The sequence below is a fragment of the Salvelinus namaycush genome, chromosome 33, assembly GCF_016432855.1.
Source record: "Salvelinus namaycush isolate Seneca chromosome 33, SaNama_1.0, whole genome shotgun sequence".
NCBI lineage: Eukaryota > Metazoa > Chordata > Actinopteri > Salmoniformes > Salmonidae > Salvelinus > Salvelinus namaycush.
The window spans coordinates 36,126,710-36,146,165 of NC_052339.1; the positions used below are offsets into that span (position 1 = coordinate 36,126,710).

The window sequence follows — 19,456 nt, forward strand, 5'->3', positions numbered from 1 at the left end:
CATGACTCAGAGGCCTTTATGCTACGTTAGGCAGAGATCAACCTCATGACTCAGAGGCCTTTATGCTACGTTAGGCAGAGATCAACCTCATGACTCAGAGGCCTTTATGTTACGTTAGGCAGAGATCAACCTCATGACTCAGAGGCCTTTATGCTACGTTAGGCAGAGATCATGACTCATGACTCAGAGGCCTTTATGCTACGTTAGGCAGAGATCAACCTCATGACTCAGAGGCCTTTATGTTACGTTAGGCAGAGATCAACCTCATGACTCAGAGGCCTTTATGCTACGTTAGGCAGAGATCAACCTCATGACTCAGAGGCCTTTATGTTACGTTAGGCAGAGATCAACCTCATGACTCAGAGGCCTTTATGCTACGTTAGGCAGAGATCATGACTCATGACTCAGAGGCCTTTATGCTACGTTAGGCAGAGATCAACCTCATGACTCAGAGGCCTTTATGCTACGTTAGGCAGAGATCATGACTCAGAGGCCTTTATGCTACGTTAGGCAGAGATCAACCTCATGACTCAGAGGCCTTTATGCTACGTTAGGCAGAGATCATGACTCATGACTCAGAGGCCTTTATGCTACGTTAGGCAGAGATCAACCTCATGACTCAGAGGCACCAGGTATCTCAGCACCACATACCTGTATTATGAACATGAGTTAATATAGCACATCATAAAACCACCCACATTAATTAAAACAGGTATCAAAAACCCTTTAATTACAGGTATCAAAAACCCTTTAATTACAGGTATCAAAAACCCTTTAATTACAGGTATCAAAAACCCTTTAATTACAGGTATCAAAAACCCTTTAATTACAGGTATCAAAAACCCTTTAATTACAGGTATCAAAAACCCTTTAATTACAGATATCATAACCCTTTAATTACAGGTATCATAACCCTTTAATTACAGGTATCAAAAACCCTTTAATTACAGGTATCAAAACCCTTTAATTACAGATATCAAAACCCTTTAATTACAGATATCATAACCCTTTAATTACAGATATCAAAAACCCTTTAATTACAGGTATCAAAACCCTTTAATTACAGATATCATAACCATTTAATTACAGATATCATAACCCTTTAATTACAGATATCATAACCATTTAATTACAGATATCATAACCATTTAATTACAGATATCATAACCCTTTAATTACAGATATCATAACCCTTTAATTACAGGTATCATAACCCTTTAATTACAGATATCATAACCCTTTAATTACAGATATCATAACCCTTTAATTACAGATATCATAACCCTTTAATTACAGATATCATAACCCTTTAATTACAGATATCATAACCCTTTAATTACAGATATCATAACCCTTTAATTACAGATATCAAAACCCTTTAATTACAAACTGTTTTAAAGTCAGATCTACCTAGCTAATTAAAATAGTATTAATAACAACATGGCCAGGATTCAATCCAAGGGGCGCTATCAACACCTTTTAAGGGTAATGGATGCTCCCGTGAACACCAGATGAGGAAATCGCCTTTATGCATTGTCGGCTGTCCAGCGCTCTGTTTTATAACGGTCCTTGGATTGAATCCCAGCCCTTTGTGTAATAACAGATCCGCCTGGGTTTATATAAATAAGGTATGGTATGTGCTGTGTTTGACCTCTGACCTCGTGGTTGCCTCCAGACCAGGTCCCGTAGTGTTCCATCTCCTCCACCAGCTCGTCACAGGCCCGCTCCGTGAAGACCGGGAACCAGAACACATCTGGACACGGCTAGAGGAGACACACACAGAGAGAAAGATACGTTTAGAAGGATGAGACATCAGAAGACAAATCACTCTACATTTATCAACTTCAACAATTTCAATGAACTCAGGAACCCGCAAACTTATAAAAACTCATGAGGTTAGGAAGCATTAGTCTATGCTACTCTATCTACATGGAGAAACATTAAGTATTGTTGAAAGACGATCAGAAAAAACAAGGTTAAGCACTCTTATACTGTGTCTGTCCAGGTGCACACTATATGAATGAGCTCATGTACGCACACACCTCTTCTAGGTAGTTCTCTGTAAAGATGCGTGTGTAGTTGGGATGGATGTACTTCTCCTTCCAGTCCTGGTACATAGAGAGATAGAGAGATAGAGATAGAGAGAGAGAGAGAGAGAGAGAGAGAGAGAGAGAGAGAGAGAGAGAGAGAGAGAGAGAGAGAGAGAGAGAGAGAGAGAGAGAGAGAGAGACAGACAGACAGACAGACAGACAGACAGACAGACAGACAGACAGACAGACAGACAGACAGACAGACAGACAGACAGACAGACAGACAGACGGGTACCATACACAACCCAGAATCCACAGTAAATCACAGATCCTTATCAGCCAAGCAGAGTTCACTCAATTTTTCAAGCAAATTTTTCCATTTACTACAAACAATACAGACAAATGGCTATCGTATCTCATGACATTAAAACATATTTAAAAAGAAAACAAAAAGTAGGGAGGGAGGTTATAAAGACTTACCATTGGATTTTCAAATATTTGCCACAAATCACTGTTATAGTGTGACGTGTTAAAGTTCGCTGTGGATATTAGCCGTCCAAAGTCATGACGGTTTGTAATGTACATGAACATTCCCTGTAGCGGACAGAGAAAGTCAAATTAGCCATCCCACAATACTCAGTCATTATGTAGAAGTACATCTGCATTAGTTGATTACAACTGTTTTCACAAAGTGATTGACACATGTACATCACTAGAACAACCCCTGGCTTCCTGATGAAGTAAACCAAACAACGAGAACCACATGTCAATTAATAATACTGGAATATTAATGGGGGAGAGGGACAGGGAGGGAGGGGACAAGGTAGGGGGAGGGAGGGACATCTTAGAGGGAGGGCAGGGGGGGAGGGGACAAGGTAGGGGGAGGGAGGGACATCTTAGAGGGAGGGCAGGGGGGGAGGGGACAAGGTAGGGGGAGGGAGGGACATCTTAGAGGGAGGGCAGGGGGGGAGGGGACAAGGTAGGGGGAGGGAGGGACATCTTAGAGGGAGGGCAGGGGGGGAGGGGACAAGGTAGGGGGAGGGAGGGACATCTTAGAGGGAGGGCAGGGGGGGAGGGGACAAGGTAGGGGGAGGGAGGGACATCTTAGAGGGAGGGCAGGGGGGGAGGGGACAAGGTAGGGGGAGGGAGGGACATCTTAGAGGGAGGGCAGGGAGGGAGGGGACAAGGTAGGGGGAGGGAGGGACATCTTAGAGGGAGGGCAGGGAGTGAGGGAGGGAGGGACAGGGATGGAGGGGACATGGTAGGGGGAGGGAGGGGACATGGTAGGGGGAGGGAGGGACATCTTAGAGGGAGGGAGGGACAGGGAGTGAGGGGACATGGTAGGGGGAGGGAGGGACATCTTAGAGGGAGGGCAGGGAGTGAGGGAGGGACAGGGATGGAGGGGACATGGTAGGGGGAGGGAGGGGACATGGTAGGGGGAGGGAGGGGACATCTTAGAGGGAGGGAGGAACAGGGAGGGAGGGGACAAGGTAGGGGGAGGGAGGGACATCTTAGAGGGAGGGAGGGACAGGGAGTGAGGGGACATGGTAGGGGAGGGAAGGGGACATCTTAGAGGGAGAGAGGGATGGCAGGGAGGGAGGAGGGACATGGTAGGGGGAGGGAGGGGACATGGTAGGGGGAGGGAGGAGGAGGGACATGGTAGGGGGAGGGAGGGGACATGGTAGGGGGAGGGAGGAGGAGGGACATGGTAGGGGGAGGGAGGGGACATGATAGGGGGAGGGAGGATGAGGGACATGGTAGGGGGAGGGAGGGAGGGCGTCTGGCGTTGCATTGTGGGGGGAGGTGGAGGGACGCGGCTGAACTGGACCCACTCTCAGACTTGGCTTTCTGTCTTTTCCCTTGACAGATTAGAGGTTTTGGTCGTTTGGGATCTCAGAACATCTGTTTCTAATGCGAATTATGTCTCCAAATAATGATTGAAGTGGTTTTGGGAGGGAGTTTGTACTGATGGTGATAGTCCTGATAGTCTAGGTCTGATCAGCTAGCCTAGTGTGAGACGGTCAGAGGGTTGGGGATGGGTTTAGGGAGAGAAGCTTCTCACATATATAGATCTGAAGAGGGGAGGGGAATAAGCATCATGACTGCTGGGAACCTTACTATAGCACCTAGACTATAGCTCTGTGACTATAGCTCCGTTACTATAGCTCTGTGACTATAGCTCCGTTACTATAGCACCTAGACTATAGCTCTGTGACTATAGCTCCGTTACTATAGCTCCGTTACTATAGCTCCGTTACTATAGCACCTAGACTATAGCTCTGTGACTATAGCTCCGTGACTATAGCTCCGTTACTATAGCTCCGTTACTATAGCTCCGTTACTATAGCACCTAGACTATAGCTCTGTGACTATAGCTCTGTGACTATAGCTCTGTGACTATAGCTCTGTGACTATAGCTCTGTGACTATAGCTCTGTGACTATAGCTCTGTGACTATAGCTCTGTGACTATAGCTCCGTGACTATAGCTCCGTTACTATAGCTCCGTTACTATAGCTCCGTTACTATAGCTCCGTTACCATAGCTCCGTTACCATAGCTCCGTTACCATATCTCCGTTACTATAGCTCTGTGACTATAGCTCTGTGACTATAGCTCTGTGACTATAGCTCCGTTACCATAGCTCTGTGACTATAGCTCTGTGACTATAGCTCCGTTACTATAGCTCCGTTACCATAGCTCCGTTACCATAGCTCCGTTACTATATCTCCGTTACTATAGCTCTGTGACTATAGCTCCGTTACTATAGCTCCGTGACTATTGCTCCGTTACTATAGCTCCGTTACTATAGCTCCGTTACCATAGCTCCGTTACTATAGCTCCGTTACCATAGCTCCGTTACCATAGCTCCGTTCGTTACTATAGCTCCGTTACTATAGCTCCGTTACTATAGCTCCGTTACCATAGCTCTGTGACTATAGCTCAGTTACCATAGCTCTGTGACTATAGCTCCGTGACTATTGCTCCGTGACTATTGCTCCATTACTATAGCTCCGTTACTATAGCTCCGTTACTACAATAGCTTCGTGACTATAGCTCCGTTACTACTATAGCTCCGTCACTATAGCTCCGTTACTATAGCTCCGTTACTATAGCTCTGTTACTATAGCTCCGTTACTATAGCTCTGTTACTATAGCTCCGTGACTACTATAGCTCCGTGACTACTATAGCTCCGTCACTATAGCTCCGTTACTATAGCTCTGTTACTATTGCTCCGTTACTATAGCTCCGTTACTATAGCTCCGTTACCATAGCTCCGTTACCATAGCTCCGTTACTATAGCTCCGTTACCATAGCTCCGTTACTATAGCTCCGTTACTATAGCTCCGTTACTATAGCTCCGTTACTCTGTTACCATAGCTCTGTGACTATAGCTCCGTTACCATAGCTCCGTTACCATAGCTCCGTTACCATAGCTCCGTTACTATAGCTCCGTTACCATAGCTCTGTGACGATAGCTCCGTTACCATAGCTCTGTGACTATAGCTCCGTCACTATAGCTCCGTGACTATTGCTCCGTTACTATAGCTCCGTCACTATAGCTCCGTTACTATAGCTGTGTTACTATAACTCTGTTACTATAGCTCCGTTACTATAGCTCCGTTACCATAGCTCCGTTACCATAGCTCTGTGACTATAGCTCCGTTACCATAGCTCTGTGACTATAGCTCCGTTACTATAGCTCCGTTACCATAGCTCCGTTACCATAGCTCCGTTACCATAGCTCTGTGACTATAGCTCCGTTACCATAGCTCTGTGACTATAGCTCCGTTACTATAGCTCCGTGACGATTGCTCCGTTACTATAGCTCCGTTACTATAGCTCCGTTACCATAGCTCCGTTACCATAGCTCCATTACTATAGCTCCGTTACCATAGCTCTGTGACTATAGCTCCGTTACCATAGCTCTGTGACTATAGCTCCGTTACTATAGCTCCGTGACTATTGCTCCGTTACTATAGCTCCGTTACTACTATAGCTCCGTGACTATAGCTCCGTTACTACTATAGCTCCGTCACTATAGATCCGTTACTATAGCTCTGTTACTATAGCTCTGTTACTATAGCTCTGTTACTATAGCTCCGTGACTACTATAGCTCCGTGACTACTATAGCTCCGTGACTACTATAGCTCCGTTACTATAGCTCTGTTACTATTGCTCCGTTACTATAGCTCCGTTACCATAGCCTCGTTACCATAGCTCCGTTACCATAGCTCCGTTACTATAGCTCCGTTACCATAGCTCCGTTACCATAGCTCCGTCACCATAGCTCCGTTACTATAGCTCCGTTACTATAGCTCCGTTACTATAGCTCCGTTACCATAGCTCCGTTACCATAGCTCCGTTACCATAGCTCCGTTACCATAGCTCCGTTACTACCATAGCTCCGTTACTACTATAGCTCCGTGACTATAGCTCTCACAGACTGATACACTATATATAAAACTATGTGGACACCCCTTCATGGGCTGGACATAGGTTCTACGATGGGCTGGACATAGGTTCTACGATGGGCTGGACATAGGTTCTACGATGGGCTGGACATAGGTTCTACGATGGGCTGGACATAGGTTCTACGATGGGCTGGATATATGTTCTACGATGGGCTGGACATATGTTCTACGATGGGCTGGATATAGGTTCTACGATGGGCTGGATATAGGTTCTACGATGGGCTGGACATAGGTTCTACGATATCAACCCGTTGGAAATGGTTATTTATACAAAGTAGAATAATAAAAGCTGTTAAAAACCTTTGGGACTCTGAGCATATGGAATGTTTCCGGGTTGGGGGAGTCTTTTTCTCTGTGATTGGTCTAAAAGGGAGGAAAAACACCTTGTAAATGGTGTAACGGTGCGTTTTGTCAGAGAGAGAGCTAGATAGACAGGTAGGTAAGATGTAACATACAGGAGGAGGACGCATGGGAAGGAGAGGACGTGAGCTGCATGAGGAAGACCAAGACTCCCTCCGAAGCTGCTGTTTTGGTAGTTATTATCTTAGTAAGTGTTGCATGCTGGGACAGAGTGAAGCGATGCGGAGATGCATACACTCAGAGCAGAGCTCTGTGGTAGTACGTGTTAGCATGGGGTGACACGTGACCTGATGACATAAAGCACAGACAGACAATATAGACCAAATCTACAGGGACAAGGGAAGTAACAAAATACAGTTTAGAAGACAGCCAGACATTGCCATTGGTTGGAAATGGTCACATGACAGAGGAGAGGAGAGAACAGGAGAGGAGAGGAGGAGGGAGACAGAGAGAGGACAGGAGAGGAGAGGAGAGAGGAGGGGAGAGGGGAGGGAGACTGAGAGAGGACAGGAGAGGAGGGGAGAGGGGAGGGAGACCGAGAGAGGACAGGAGAGGAGAGGAGAGAGGAGGGGAGAGGGGAGGGAGACTGGGAGCGGACGAGAGGAAAGGGAGACCGAGAGAGGACAGGAGAGGAGAGGGGAGGAGAGAGGAGAGGGAGAGGAGAGGGAGAGAGGAGAGGAGAGGGAGACCGAGAGAGGACAGGAGAAGAGAGGGGAGGAGAGGGAGACCGAGAGAAGACAGGAGAGGAGAGAAGACAGGAGAGGGGAGGAGAGGGGAGAGGGAGACTGGGAGAGGAGAGGAGAGGAGAGGAGAGGAGAGGAGAGGAGAGCCCTGAATCTGAACGCACCACAGAGGCTGTTGTAAACAGACAAGATCATGCCTTAAGGAAGACAGACAGACAGAGACAGCACATGGACAGACAGACAGACAGACAGACAGACAGACAGACAGACAGACAGACATCACGTGGAGACAGACAGACAGACAGACAGACAGCACATGGAGACAGACAGACAGACAGACAGCACATGGAGACAGACAGACAGCACATGAAGACAGACAGACAGACAGCACATGGAGACAGACAGACAGCACATGGAGACAGACAGACAGACAGACAGACAGACAGACAGACAGACAGAGACAGACAGCTCATGGAAACATACTGTGTACAGGATACCACAGCACAATGAGACACAGAGACATTACAGAATACCGGTCTTTGCTCTCTGGAGACTTTAGCATTCAGATACAGATACACTGAGTATACAAAACATTAAGAACACCTGCTCTTTCCATGACAGACTGACCAGTTCAATCCAGGAGAAAACTATGATCCCTTATTGATGTCACTTGTTAAATCCACTTCAATCAGTGTAGATGAAGGGGAGGAAACAGGTTAAAGATGGATTTTTAAGCCTTGAGTCAATTGAGACATGGATTGTGTATGTGTGTCATTCAGAGGGTGAACGGGCAAGACACAATATTGAAGTGCCCTTGAACGGGGTACGGTAGTAGGTGCCAGGAGCACCGGTTTGAGTGTGTCAAGAACTGCAACGCTGCTGGGTTTTTCACACTCAACAGTTTCATGTGTGTATCAAGAATGGTCCACCACCCAAAGGACATCCAGTCAACTTGACACAACTGTGGGAAGCATTGGAGTCAACATGGACCAGCATCCCTGTGGAACGCTTTAGACACCTTGTAGAGTCCATGACCTGATGAATTGAGGCTGTTCTGAGGGCCAAAGGGGGAGGGGGTCCAACTCAATATTAGGAAGGTGTTCTTAATGTTTTGTATACTCAGGGGAGATACTGTACATATAGCATAAGATAACATAAGATAACATCAGCTAACCTAACCTAACATAACATAAGATAACATAACCTAACATAAGATAACATCAGCTAACCTAACCTAACATAACATAAGATAACATAACCTAACATAAGATAACATCAGCTAACCTAACCTAACATAAGATAACCTAACATAACATAAGCTAACATAAGCTAACCTAACCTAACATAAACTAACCTAAGCTAACATAAGCTAACATAAGCTAACATAAGCTAAACTAATTTAACATAAGCTAACATAAACTAAACTAATTGAACATAAGCTAACATAAGCTAAACTAATTTAACATAAGCTAACATAATCTAAATTAATTGAACATAAACTAACATAATCTAAATTAATTGAACATAAGCTAACCTAACCTAACATAACATAACATAACATGACCTAACCTAACCTAACCTAACCTAACCTAACCTAACCTAACCTAACCTAACCTAATGTAAGTCTGCATTATGTGTCTATGGACACAGAGGAAGAGGCGAAGGCAGTGGGCCATTAAACTTCCTCCAAACGTCCTCGTATTCTGCCTTAGATAAAACAGATGTCCTGTATGTTTCTAATCTAACCAGTGTATGACTGTCAATGCAGTCGCTGCTAGATCTAGATCATTCTAGTTCTTATACTGAGACACGTAATAACTCAGGCGGTATCTGAGCGGTCTTACCAATTCTCTAGCGTGTTTACAGAGAGCCATGTCAGGATCCAGTTTCTCCAAAACAAAATGTTTCCTCTCCTTCAGCTCGTTTCTCAGGACTTCTCCCTTTATCAAGTATATATGAGCCATGTAGGGAATGTTCCATACGCCCCTGAGCAAGGAGAGAAGGACAGAGACAGCGAGAGGGGGGGAGAAAGAGAGAGGGGGGGAGAAAGAGACAGACACACAGAGAGAGAGAGAGAGAGAGAGATACAGAGAGAGAGAGAGAGAGAGAGAGAGAGAGGGAAACACAGAGACACAGAGAGAGAGAGACAGAGAGAGACAAAGAGACAAGGAGACACAGAGGGAGAGCGAGACAGGGAGAGAGAGAGAGACACACACAAAGAGGGGGAGAGAGACACAGTATCATTTCCCAGACAGTCAGCCATCATATATACTGCTTTGTCTCGGTGATGTAAAAAAACATCCAAACATCTCAGAACTTAACTGCTGACCATGATTCTTATAGCTGCACTATATTAACCATGTGCTGCATGACCAGGGAACCTGATCCTGGATGGGGTTTGGAAAGACATGTCTCGGTGGGATCCTTGGCAGACAGTTGGATGCAGGAAACACATGTTATTCATTCTACCTCTTTTTTGTCTGGTGGCTGTGAAGCAATGAGATCATCACAAATGATCCTCCTGCAGGTTTATATATATATTTTTTTACACACAACTATTCATACACGACCCATAATCCCCGGCTCTGCCAGTGGACCAACGAGCAGCGTTCCTGAAAGTCTTATTACATCACAGGAGGCTGCTGAAGAGGAAGACGGCTCATCATAACGGCTGGAACGGAGCCAACGGCATCAAACCAATAGAAACCGTGTGTTTGATACCATTTCACTCATTCTGCTCCTCCAGCCATTGCCACGAGCCACGTCCTCCCCAATTAAGGTGCCACCAGCCTCCTGTGTCTGACACTGTGGCTTCCCTGAAACCGATCAGTGAGTGAGTAATACTCAGGAATTCACAAATAAGCCGAAAGCTGATTTATACATACGAAGACGTACGAAAGGATAGTTTATAGGGAAGAACCCGACCCCATTGGTTGAGGACAGGGCACTCACGTGCGCTTGCTCTGCACGATGTCGATGTAGTCTTCAGAACGGGCGTAGTATCCGTCCAGACTCAGCGCTCCCCAGAAGTTGGACCACAACTTGCCGTGACGAGTGACAAGAGGACCAATTATTTTCCTGCAGAAAAGGAGAGAAGAAGAAAGAGAGAGACTGTCACTATCATTCAGTACAAAGAATTTGAAACTGTAAAAGATTAAGAAAAAAAGTAAAATTTATTGAGTGAAAAGCCTAAATGTGCAGTTTTGGCGGCCAAATATGTGTCCTCTTGCCACAAGCTGAGGGACAGCCAGTGAAAAGTACAATGTAATGTGGATAATATTTCCTTTTTAGTTTTGTCTTTCATACCAGGTCATGTGTCTTCTCAGTCATGTTGACACTGGTCTACTACCAGGTCATGTGTCTTCTCAGTCGTGTTGACACTGGTCTACTACCAGGTCATGTGTCTTCTCAGTCATGTTGACACTGGTCTACTACCAGGTCATGTGTCTTCTCAGTCATGTTGACACTGGTCTACTACCAGGTCATGTGTCTTCTCAGTCATGTTGACACTGGTCTACTACTGTTGCTTTAATGTATTGTTGTTCTCATTAATATTGTTGTTGTAGTTGTTGTTAATGGTAATCACATGTCCACTACTACTATTATTATTGCTGTTGTTCCCACTATTTTTGTTATATGTATACTTTGACAATGTAAGTCATTTAACTTGCCATGTCAATAAAGTATTTTAAATTGAATAATGACTTGAAATTGAGAGAGAGCGAGAAAGCGAGACAAAGGAGAAAGAGAAAGCGCACAAGAGAGACCACGAGAGAGAGCATGAGAGAGAGAGAGAGGGAGAGAACGAGAGAGAGAGCGAGAGAGAGAGAGAGAGAGGGAGAGAACGAGAGAGAGAGCAAGAGAGAGAGAGAGAGACAGAGAGAGAGAGCACGAGAGAGAGAGAGCGAGAGAGAGAACGAGAGAGAGAGAGAACGAGAAAGAGAGAGAACGAGAGAGAGAGAGACAGAGAGAGCATGAGAGAGAGAGAGAAAGAGAGAGAGAGAGTGTGTAATTCTGTCAAACAGGATGTCGTAAAACTGGGTGTCTTAAGGATGTAACAAACATCCAAACATCCTGCATCTCAGACTCAACTCCCAAAGTGAACCAGGAGGACTGCTGCCAAGTGGGAATTGCTAGAGCAGAACCTCACTGGGTCAAATTACAGTAGACCAGACATAACATAATGTTAGCTTATACTATAATGAATTCAGCAGGGCCTGAACTCACAGACAGCAGTAGAGACCCTACCGCTGGACTCTACCGCTTAATCCTACCGCTGGTCTCTACCGCTGGTCCTTACCGCTGGTCTCTACCGCTGGACCCTACCGCTGGACCCTACCGCTGGTCCCTACCGCTGGTCCCTACCGCTGGTCCCTACCGCTGGTCCCATCCGCTGGACCCTACCGCTGGTCTCTACCGATGGACCCTACCGCTGGTCCTTACCGCTGGTCTCTACCGCTGGACCCTACCGCTGGACTCTACCGCTTAATCCTACCGCTGGTCCTTACCGCTGGTCTCTACCGCTGGACCCTACCGCTGGACCCTACCGCTGGTCCCTACCGCTGGTCCCTACCGCTGGTCCCTACCGCTGGTCCCATCCGCTGGTCCCATCCGCTGGACCCTACCGCTGGACCCTACCGCTGGTCTCTACCGATGGACCCTACCGCTGGTCCTTACCGCTGGACCCTACCGCTGGACCCTACCGCTGGTCTCTACCGCTGGACCCTACCGCTGGTCCCTACCGCTGATCTCTACCGCTGATCTCTACCGCTGGACCCTACCGCTGGTCCCATCCGCTGGACCCTACCGCTGGACCCTACCGCTGGACCCTACCGCTGGAACCTACCGCTGGAACCTACCGCTGGTCCTTACCGCTGGACCCTACCGCTGGACCCTACCGCTGGTCTCTACCGCTGCACCCTACCGCTGGTCCCTACCGCTGGACCCTACCGCTTGTCCCTACCGCTGGTCAAAACCGCTGGTCCCTACCGCTGGACCCTACCTGCTGGTCTCTACCGCTGGTCCTTACCGCTGGACCCTACCGCTGGTCCCTACCGCTGGTCCCTACCGCTGGTCCCTACCGCTGGTCCCTACCGCTGGACCCTACCGCTTAATCCTACCGTTGGACCCTACCGCTGGTCCCTACCGCTGGACCCTACCGCTGGTCCTTACCGCTGGACCCTACCGCTGGATCCTACCGCTGGACCCTACCGCTGGGCCCTACCGCTGGGCCCTACCGCTGGGCCCTACCGCTGGGCCCTACCGCTTAACCCCTACCGCTTAACCCCTACCGCTTAACCCTACCGCTGGACCCCGACCGCTGGTCTCTTCCGCTGGTCTCTACCGCTGGCCCCTACCGCTGGTCTCTACCGCTGGACCCTACCACTGGTCCCTACCGCTGGACCCTACCGCTGGACCCTACCGCTGGTCCCTACAGGCAAAACAACAACTGTGGAGGAACCAACCTTCCACCTGGCATTACTGGCCTACCGTCAGCAGACTGCAGCAGTAATATAACCTTCAGCAGTAATATAACCTTCAGCAGTAATATAACCTTCAGCAGTAATATAACCTTCAGCAGTAATATAACCTTCAGCAGTAATATAACCTGCAGCAGTAATATAACCTTCAGCAGTAATATAACCTTCAGCAGTAATATAACCTTCAGCAGACTGCAGCAGTAATATAACCTTCAACAGTAATATAACCTTCAGCAGTAATATAACCTTCAGCAGTAATATAACCTTCAGCAGTAATATAACCTTCAGCAGTAATATAACCTTCAGCAGTAATATAACCTTCAGCAGTCTGCAGCAGTAATATAACCTTCAGCAGTAATATAACCTTCAGCAGTAATATAACCTTCAGCAGTAATATAACCTTCAGCAGTAATATAACCTTCAACAGTAATATAACCTTCAGCAGTAATATAACCTTCAACAGTAATATAACCTTCAGCAGTAATATAACCTTCAGCAGTAATATAACCTTCAGCAGTAATATAACCTTCAGCAGTAATATAACCTTCAGCAGTAATATAACCTTCAGCAGTAATATAACCTTCAGCAGTAATATAACCTGCAGCAGTAATATAACCTTCAGCAGTAATATAACCTTCAGCAGTAATATGACCTTCAGCAGTAATATAACCTTCAGCAGTAATATAACCTTCAGCAGTAATATAACCTTCAACAGTAATATAACCTTCAGCAGTAACATAACCTTCAGCAGTAATATAACCTTCAGCAGTAATATAACCTTCAGCAGTAATATAACCTTCAGCAGTAATATAACCTTCAGCAGTCTGCAGCAGTAATATAACCTGCAGCAGTAATATAACCTTCAGCAGTAATATAACCTGACAGTAATATAACCTTCAGCAGTAATATAACCTTCAGCAGTAATATAACCTTCAGCAGTAATATAACCTCCAGCAGTAATATAACCTTCAGCAGTAATATAACCTTCAGCAGTAATATAACCTTCAGCAGTAATATAACCTTCAGCAGACTGCAGCAGTAATATAACCTTCAGCAGTAATATAACCTTCAGCAGTAATATAACCTTCAGCAGTAATATAACCTTCAACAGTCTGCAGCAGTAATATAACCTTCAACAGTAATATAACCTTCAGCAGTAATATAACCTTCAGCAGTAATATAACCTTCAGCAGTAATATAACCTTCAGCAGTAATATAACCTTCAGCAGTAATATAACATTCAGCAGTAATATAACCTTCAGCAGTAATATAACCTTCAGCAGTAACATAACCTTCAGCAGTAACATAATCTTCAGCAGTAATATAACCTTCAGCAGTAATATAACCTTCAGCAGTAATATAACCTTCAACAGTAATATAACCTTCAGCAGACTGCAGCAGTAATATAACCTGCAGCAGTAATATAACCTTCAGCAGTAATATAACCTTCAGCAGTAACATAACCTTCAGCAGTAACATAACCTTCAGCAGTAATATAACCTTCAGCAGTAATATAACCTTCAGCAGTAATATAACCTTCAGCAGTAATATAACCTTCAGCAGTAATATAACATTCAGCAGTAATATAACCTTCAGCAGTAATATAACCTTCAGCAGTAATATAACCTTCAGCAGTAATATAACATTCAGCAGTAATATAACCTTCAGCAGTAATATAACCTTCAACAGTAATATAACCTTCAGCAGTAATATAACCTTCAGCAGTAATATAACCTTCAGCAGTAATATAACCTTCAGCAGTCTGCAGCAGTAATATAACCAGCAGTAATATAACCTTCAGCAGTAATATAACCTTCAGCAGTAATATAACCTTCAGCAGTAATATAACCTTCAGCAGTAATATAACCTTCAGCAGTAATATAACCTTCAGCAGTAACATAACCTTCAGCAGTAATATAACCTTCAGCAGTAATATAACCTTCAGCAGTAATATAACCTTCAACAGTAATATAACCTTCAGCAGTAATATAACCTTCAGCAGTAATATAACCTTCAGCAGTAATATAACCTTCAACAGTAATATAACCTTCAGCAGTAATATAACCTTCAGCAGTAATATAACCTTCAGCAGTAATATAACCTTCAGCAGTAATATAACCTTCAGCAGTAATATAACCTTCAACAGTAATATAACCTTCAGCAGTCTGCAGCAGTAATATAACCTTCAACAGTAATATAACCTTCAGCAGTAATATAACCTTCAGCAGTAATATAACCTTCAACAGTAATATAACCTTCAGCAGTAATATAACCTTCAGCAGTAATATAACCTTCAGCAGTAATATAACCTTCAGCAGTAATATAACCTTCAGCAGTAACATAACCTTCAGCAGTAATATAACCTTCAGCAGTAATATAACCTTCAGCAGTAATATAACCTTCAGCAGTAATATAACCTTCAGCAGTAACATAACCTTCAGCAGTAATATAACCTTCAGCAGTAATATAACCTTCAGCAGTAATATAACCTTCAGCAGTAATATAACCTGCAGCAGTAATATAACCTTCAGCAGTAATATAACCTTCAGCAGTAATATAACCTTCAGCAGTAATATAACCTTCAGCAGTAATATAACCTGCAGCAGTAATATAACCTTCAGCAGTAATATAACCTTCAGCAGTAATATAACCTTCAGCAGTAATATAACCTTCAGCAGTAATATAACCTTCAGCAGTAATATAACCTTCAACAGTAATATAACCTTCAACAGTAATATAACCTTCAGCAGTAATATAACCTTCAGCAGTAATATAACCTTCAGCAGTAATATAACCTTCAGCAGTAATATAACCTCCAGCAGTAATATAACCTTCAACAGTAATATAACCTTCAGCAGTAATATAACCTTCAGCAGTCTGCAGCAGTAATATAACCTTCAACAGTAATATAACCTTCAACAGTAATATAACCTTCAGCAGTAATATAACCTTCAGCAGTAATATAACCTTCAGCAGTAATATAACCTTCAGCAGTAATATAACCTTCAGCAGTAATATAACCTTCAACAGTAATATAACCTTCAGCAGTAACATAACCTTCAGCAGTAATATAACCTTCAGCAGTAATATAACCTCCAGCAGTAATATAACCTTCAGCAGTAATATAACCTTCAGCAGTAACATAACCTTCAGCAGTAATATAACCTTCAGCAGTAATATAACCTTCAGCAGTAATATAACCTTCAGCAGTAATATAACCTCCAGCAGTAATATAACCTTCAGCAGTAATATAACCTTCAGCAGTCTGCAGCAGTAATATAACCTTCAGCAGTAATATAACCTTCAGCAGTAATATAACCTTCAGCAGTAATATAACCTTCAGCAGTAACATAACCTTCAGCATTAATATAACCTTCAGCAGTAATATAACCTTCAGCAGTAATATAACCTTCAGCAGTAATATAACCTTCAGCAGTAATATAACCTTCAGCAGTAATATAACCTGCAGCAGTAATATAACCTTCAGCAGTAATATAACCTTCAGCAGTAATATAACCTTCAGCAGTCTGCAGCAGTAATATAACCTTCAGCAGTAATATAACCTTCAGCAGTAATATAACCTTCAGCAGTAATATAACCTTCAGCAGTAACATAACGTTCAGCAGTAATATAACCTTCAGCAGTAATATAACCTTCGGCAGTAATATAACCTTCAGCAGTAATATAATCTTCAGCAGTAATATGACCTTCAGCAGTAATATAACCTTCAGCAGTAATATAACCTTCAGCAGTAATATAACCTCCAGCATTAATATAACCTTCAGCAGTAATATAACCTTCAGCAGTAATATAACCTTCAGCAGTAATATAACCTTCAACAGTAATATAACATTCAGCAGTAATATAACCTTCAGCAGTAATATAACCTTCAGCAGTAATATAACCTTCAGCAGTAATATAACCTTCAGCAGTAATATAACATTCAGCAGTAATATAACCTTCAGCAGTAATATAACCTTCAGCAGTAATATAACCTTCAGCAGTAATATAACCTTCAGCAGTAATATAACCTTCAGCAGTAATATAACATTCAGCAGTAATATAACCTTCAGCAGTAATATAACCTTCAGCAGTAATATAACCTAACAGTAATATAACCTTCAACAGTAATATAACCTTCAGCAGTAATATAACCTTCAGCAGTAATATAACCTTCAGCAGTAATATAACCTTCAGCAGTAATATAACCTTCAGCAGTCTGCAGCAGTAATATAACCTTCAGCAGTAATATAACCTTCAGCAGTAATATAACCTTCAGCAGTAATATAACCTTCAGCAGTAATATAACCTTCAACAGTAATATAACCTTCAGCAGTAATATAACCTTCAGCAGTAATATAACCTTCAGCAGTAATATAACCTTCAGCAGTAATATAACCTTCAGCAGTAATATAACCTTCAGCAGTAATATAACCTGCAGCAGTAATATAACCTGCAGCAGTAATATAACCTTCAGCAGTAATATAACCTTCAGCAGTAATATAACCTTCAGCAGTAATATAACCTTCAGCAGTAATATAACCTTCAGCAGTAATATAACCTTCAGCAGTAACATAACATTCAGCAGTAATATAACCTTCAGCAGTAATATAACCTTCAGCAGAAATATAACCTTCAGCAGTAATATAACCTTCAGCAGTAATATAACCTTCAGCAGTAATATAACCTTCAGCAGTAATATAACCTTCAGCAGTAATATAACCTTCGGCAGTAATATAACCTTCAGCATTAATATAACCTTCAGCAGTAATATAACCTTCAGCAGTAATATAACCTTCAGCAGTAATATAACCTTCAGCAGTAATATAACCTTCAGCAGTAATATAACCTGCAGCAGTAATATAACCTTCAGCAGTAATATAACCTTCAACAGTAATATAACCTTCAGCAGTAATATAACCTTCAACAGTAATATAACCTTCAGCAGTAATATAACCTTCAGCAGTAATATAACCTTCAGCAGTAATATAACCTTCAGCAGTAATATAACCTTCAGCAGTAATATAACCTTCAGCAGTAACATAACATTCAGCAGTAATATAACCTTCAGCAGTAATATAACCTTCAGCAGTAATATAACCTTCAGCAGTAATATAATCTTCAGCAGTAATATGACCTTCAGCAGTAATATAACCTTCAGCAGTAATATGACCTTCAGCAGTAATATAACCTTCAGCAGTAATATAACCTTCAGCAGTAATATAACCTTCAGCAGAAATATAACCTTCAGCAGTAATATAACCTTCAGCAGTAACATAACGTTCAGCAGTAATATAACCTTCGGCAGTAATATAACCTTCAGCATTAATATAACCTTCAGCAGTAATATAACCTTCAGCAGTAATATAACCTTCAGCAGTAATATAACCTTCAGCAGTAATATAACCTTCAGCAGTAATATAACCTGCAGCAGTAATATAACCTTCAGCAGTAATATAACCTTCAGCAGTAATATAACCTTCAGCAGTAATATAACCTTCAACAGTAATATAACCTTCAGCAGTAATATAACCTATCAGCAATATAACCTTCAGCAGTAATATAACCTTCAGCAGTAATATAACATTCAGCAGTAATATAACCTTCAGCAGTAATATAACCTTCAGCAGTAATATAACCTTCAGCAGTAATATAACCTTCAACAGTAATATAATCTTCAGCAGTAATATAACCTAACAGTAATATAACCTTCAGCAGTAATATAACCTTCAATAGTAATATAACCTTCAGCAGTAATATAACGTTCAGCAGTAATATAACCTTCAGCAGTAATATAACCTTCAGCAGCCTTCAGCAGTAATATAACCTTCAGCAGTAATATAACCTTCAGCAGTAATATAATCTTCAGCAGTAATATAACCTTCAGCAGTAATATAACCTTCAGCAGTAATATAACCTTCAGCAGTAATATAACCTTCAGCAGTAATATAACCTTCAGCAGTAATATAACCTTCAGCAGTAACATAACCTTCAGCAGTAATATAACCTTCAGCAGTAATATAACCTTCAGCAGTAATATAACCTTCAGCAGTAATATAACCTTCAGCAGTAATATAACCTTCAGCAGTAATATAACCTGCAGCAGTAACATAACCTTCAGCAGTAATATAACCTTCAGCAGTAATATAACCTTCAGCAGTAATATAACCTTCAGCAGTAATATAACCTTCAGCAGTAATATAACCTTCAGCAGTAATATAACCTTCAGCAGTAATATAACCTTCAGCAGTAATATAACCTTCAGCAGTAACATAACCTTCAACAGTAATATAACCTCCAGCAGTAATATAACCTTCAGCAGTAATATAACCTTCAGCAGTAATATAACCTTCAGCAGTAATATAACCTTCAGCAGTAATATAACCTTCAGCAGTAATATAACCTTCAGCAGTAATATAACCTTCAGCA

At 42.9% G+C, this 19,456-nt stretch overlaps 1 protein-coding gene across 2 annotated transcripts in view; it reads right to left on the reverse strand.

Annotated features, from left to right (window-relative positions):
- plod2 (procollagen-lysine, 2-oxoglutarate 5-dioxygenase 2) overlaps positions 1-19,456 on the reverse strand; it is a 150,181-nt gene that overhangs the window by 11,414 nt on the left and 119,311 nt on the right. Inside the window, exons 12-17 of one of the 2 annotated variants that reach the window (XM_038972867.1) lie at positions 10,500-10,625; positions 9,392-9,533; positions 6,805-6,867; positions 2,511-2,624; positions 2,043-2,108; positions 1,659-1,763 (exon numbers count right to left, since the gene is read on the reverse strand). In XM_038972867.1, coding sequence (XP_038828795.1) covers positions 1,659-1,763; positions 2,043-2,108; positions 2,511-2,624; positions 6,805-6,867; positions 9,392-9,533; positions 10,500-10,625 — 616 coding nt within the window. The remainder of the gene's footprint in view (positions 1-1,658; positions 1,764-2,042; positions 2,109-2,510; positions 2,625-6,804; positions 6,868-9,391; positions 9,534-10,499; positions 10,626-19,456) is intronic. The other variant, XM_038972868.1, reaches the window with a different exon arrangement.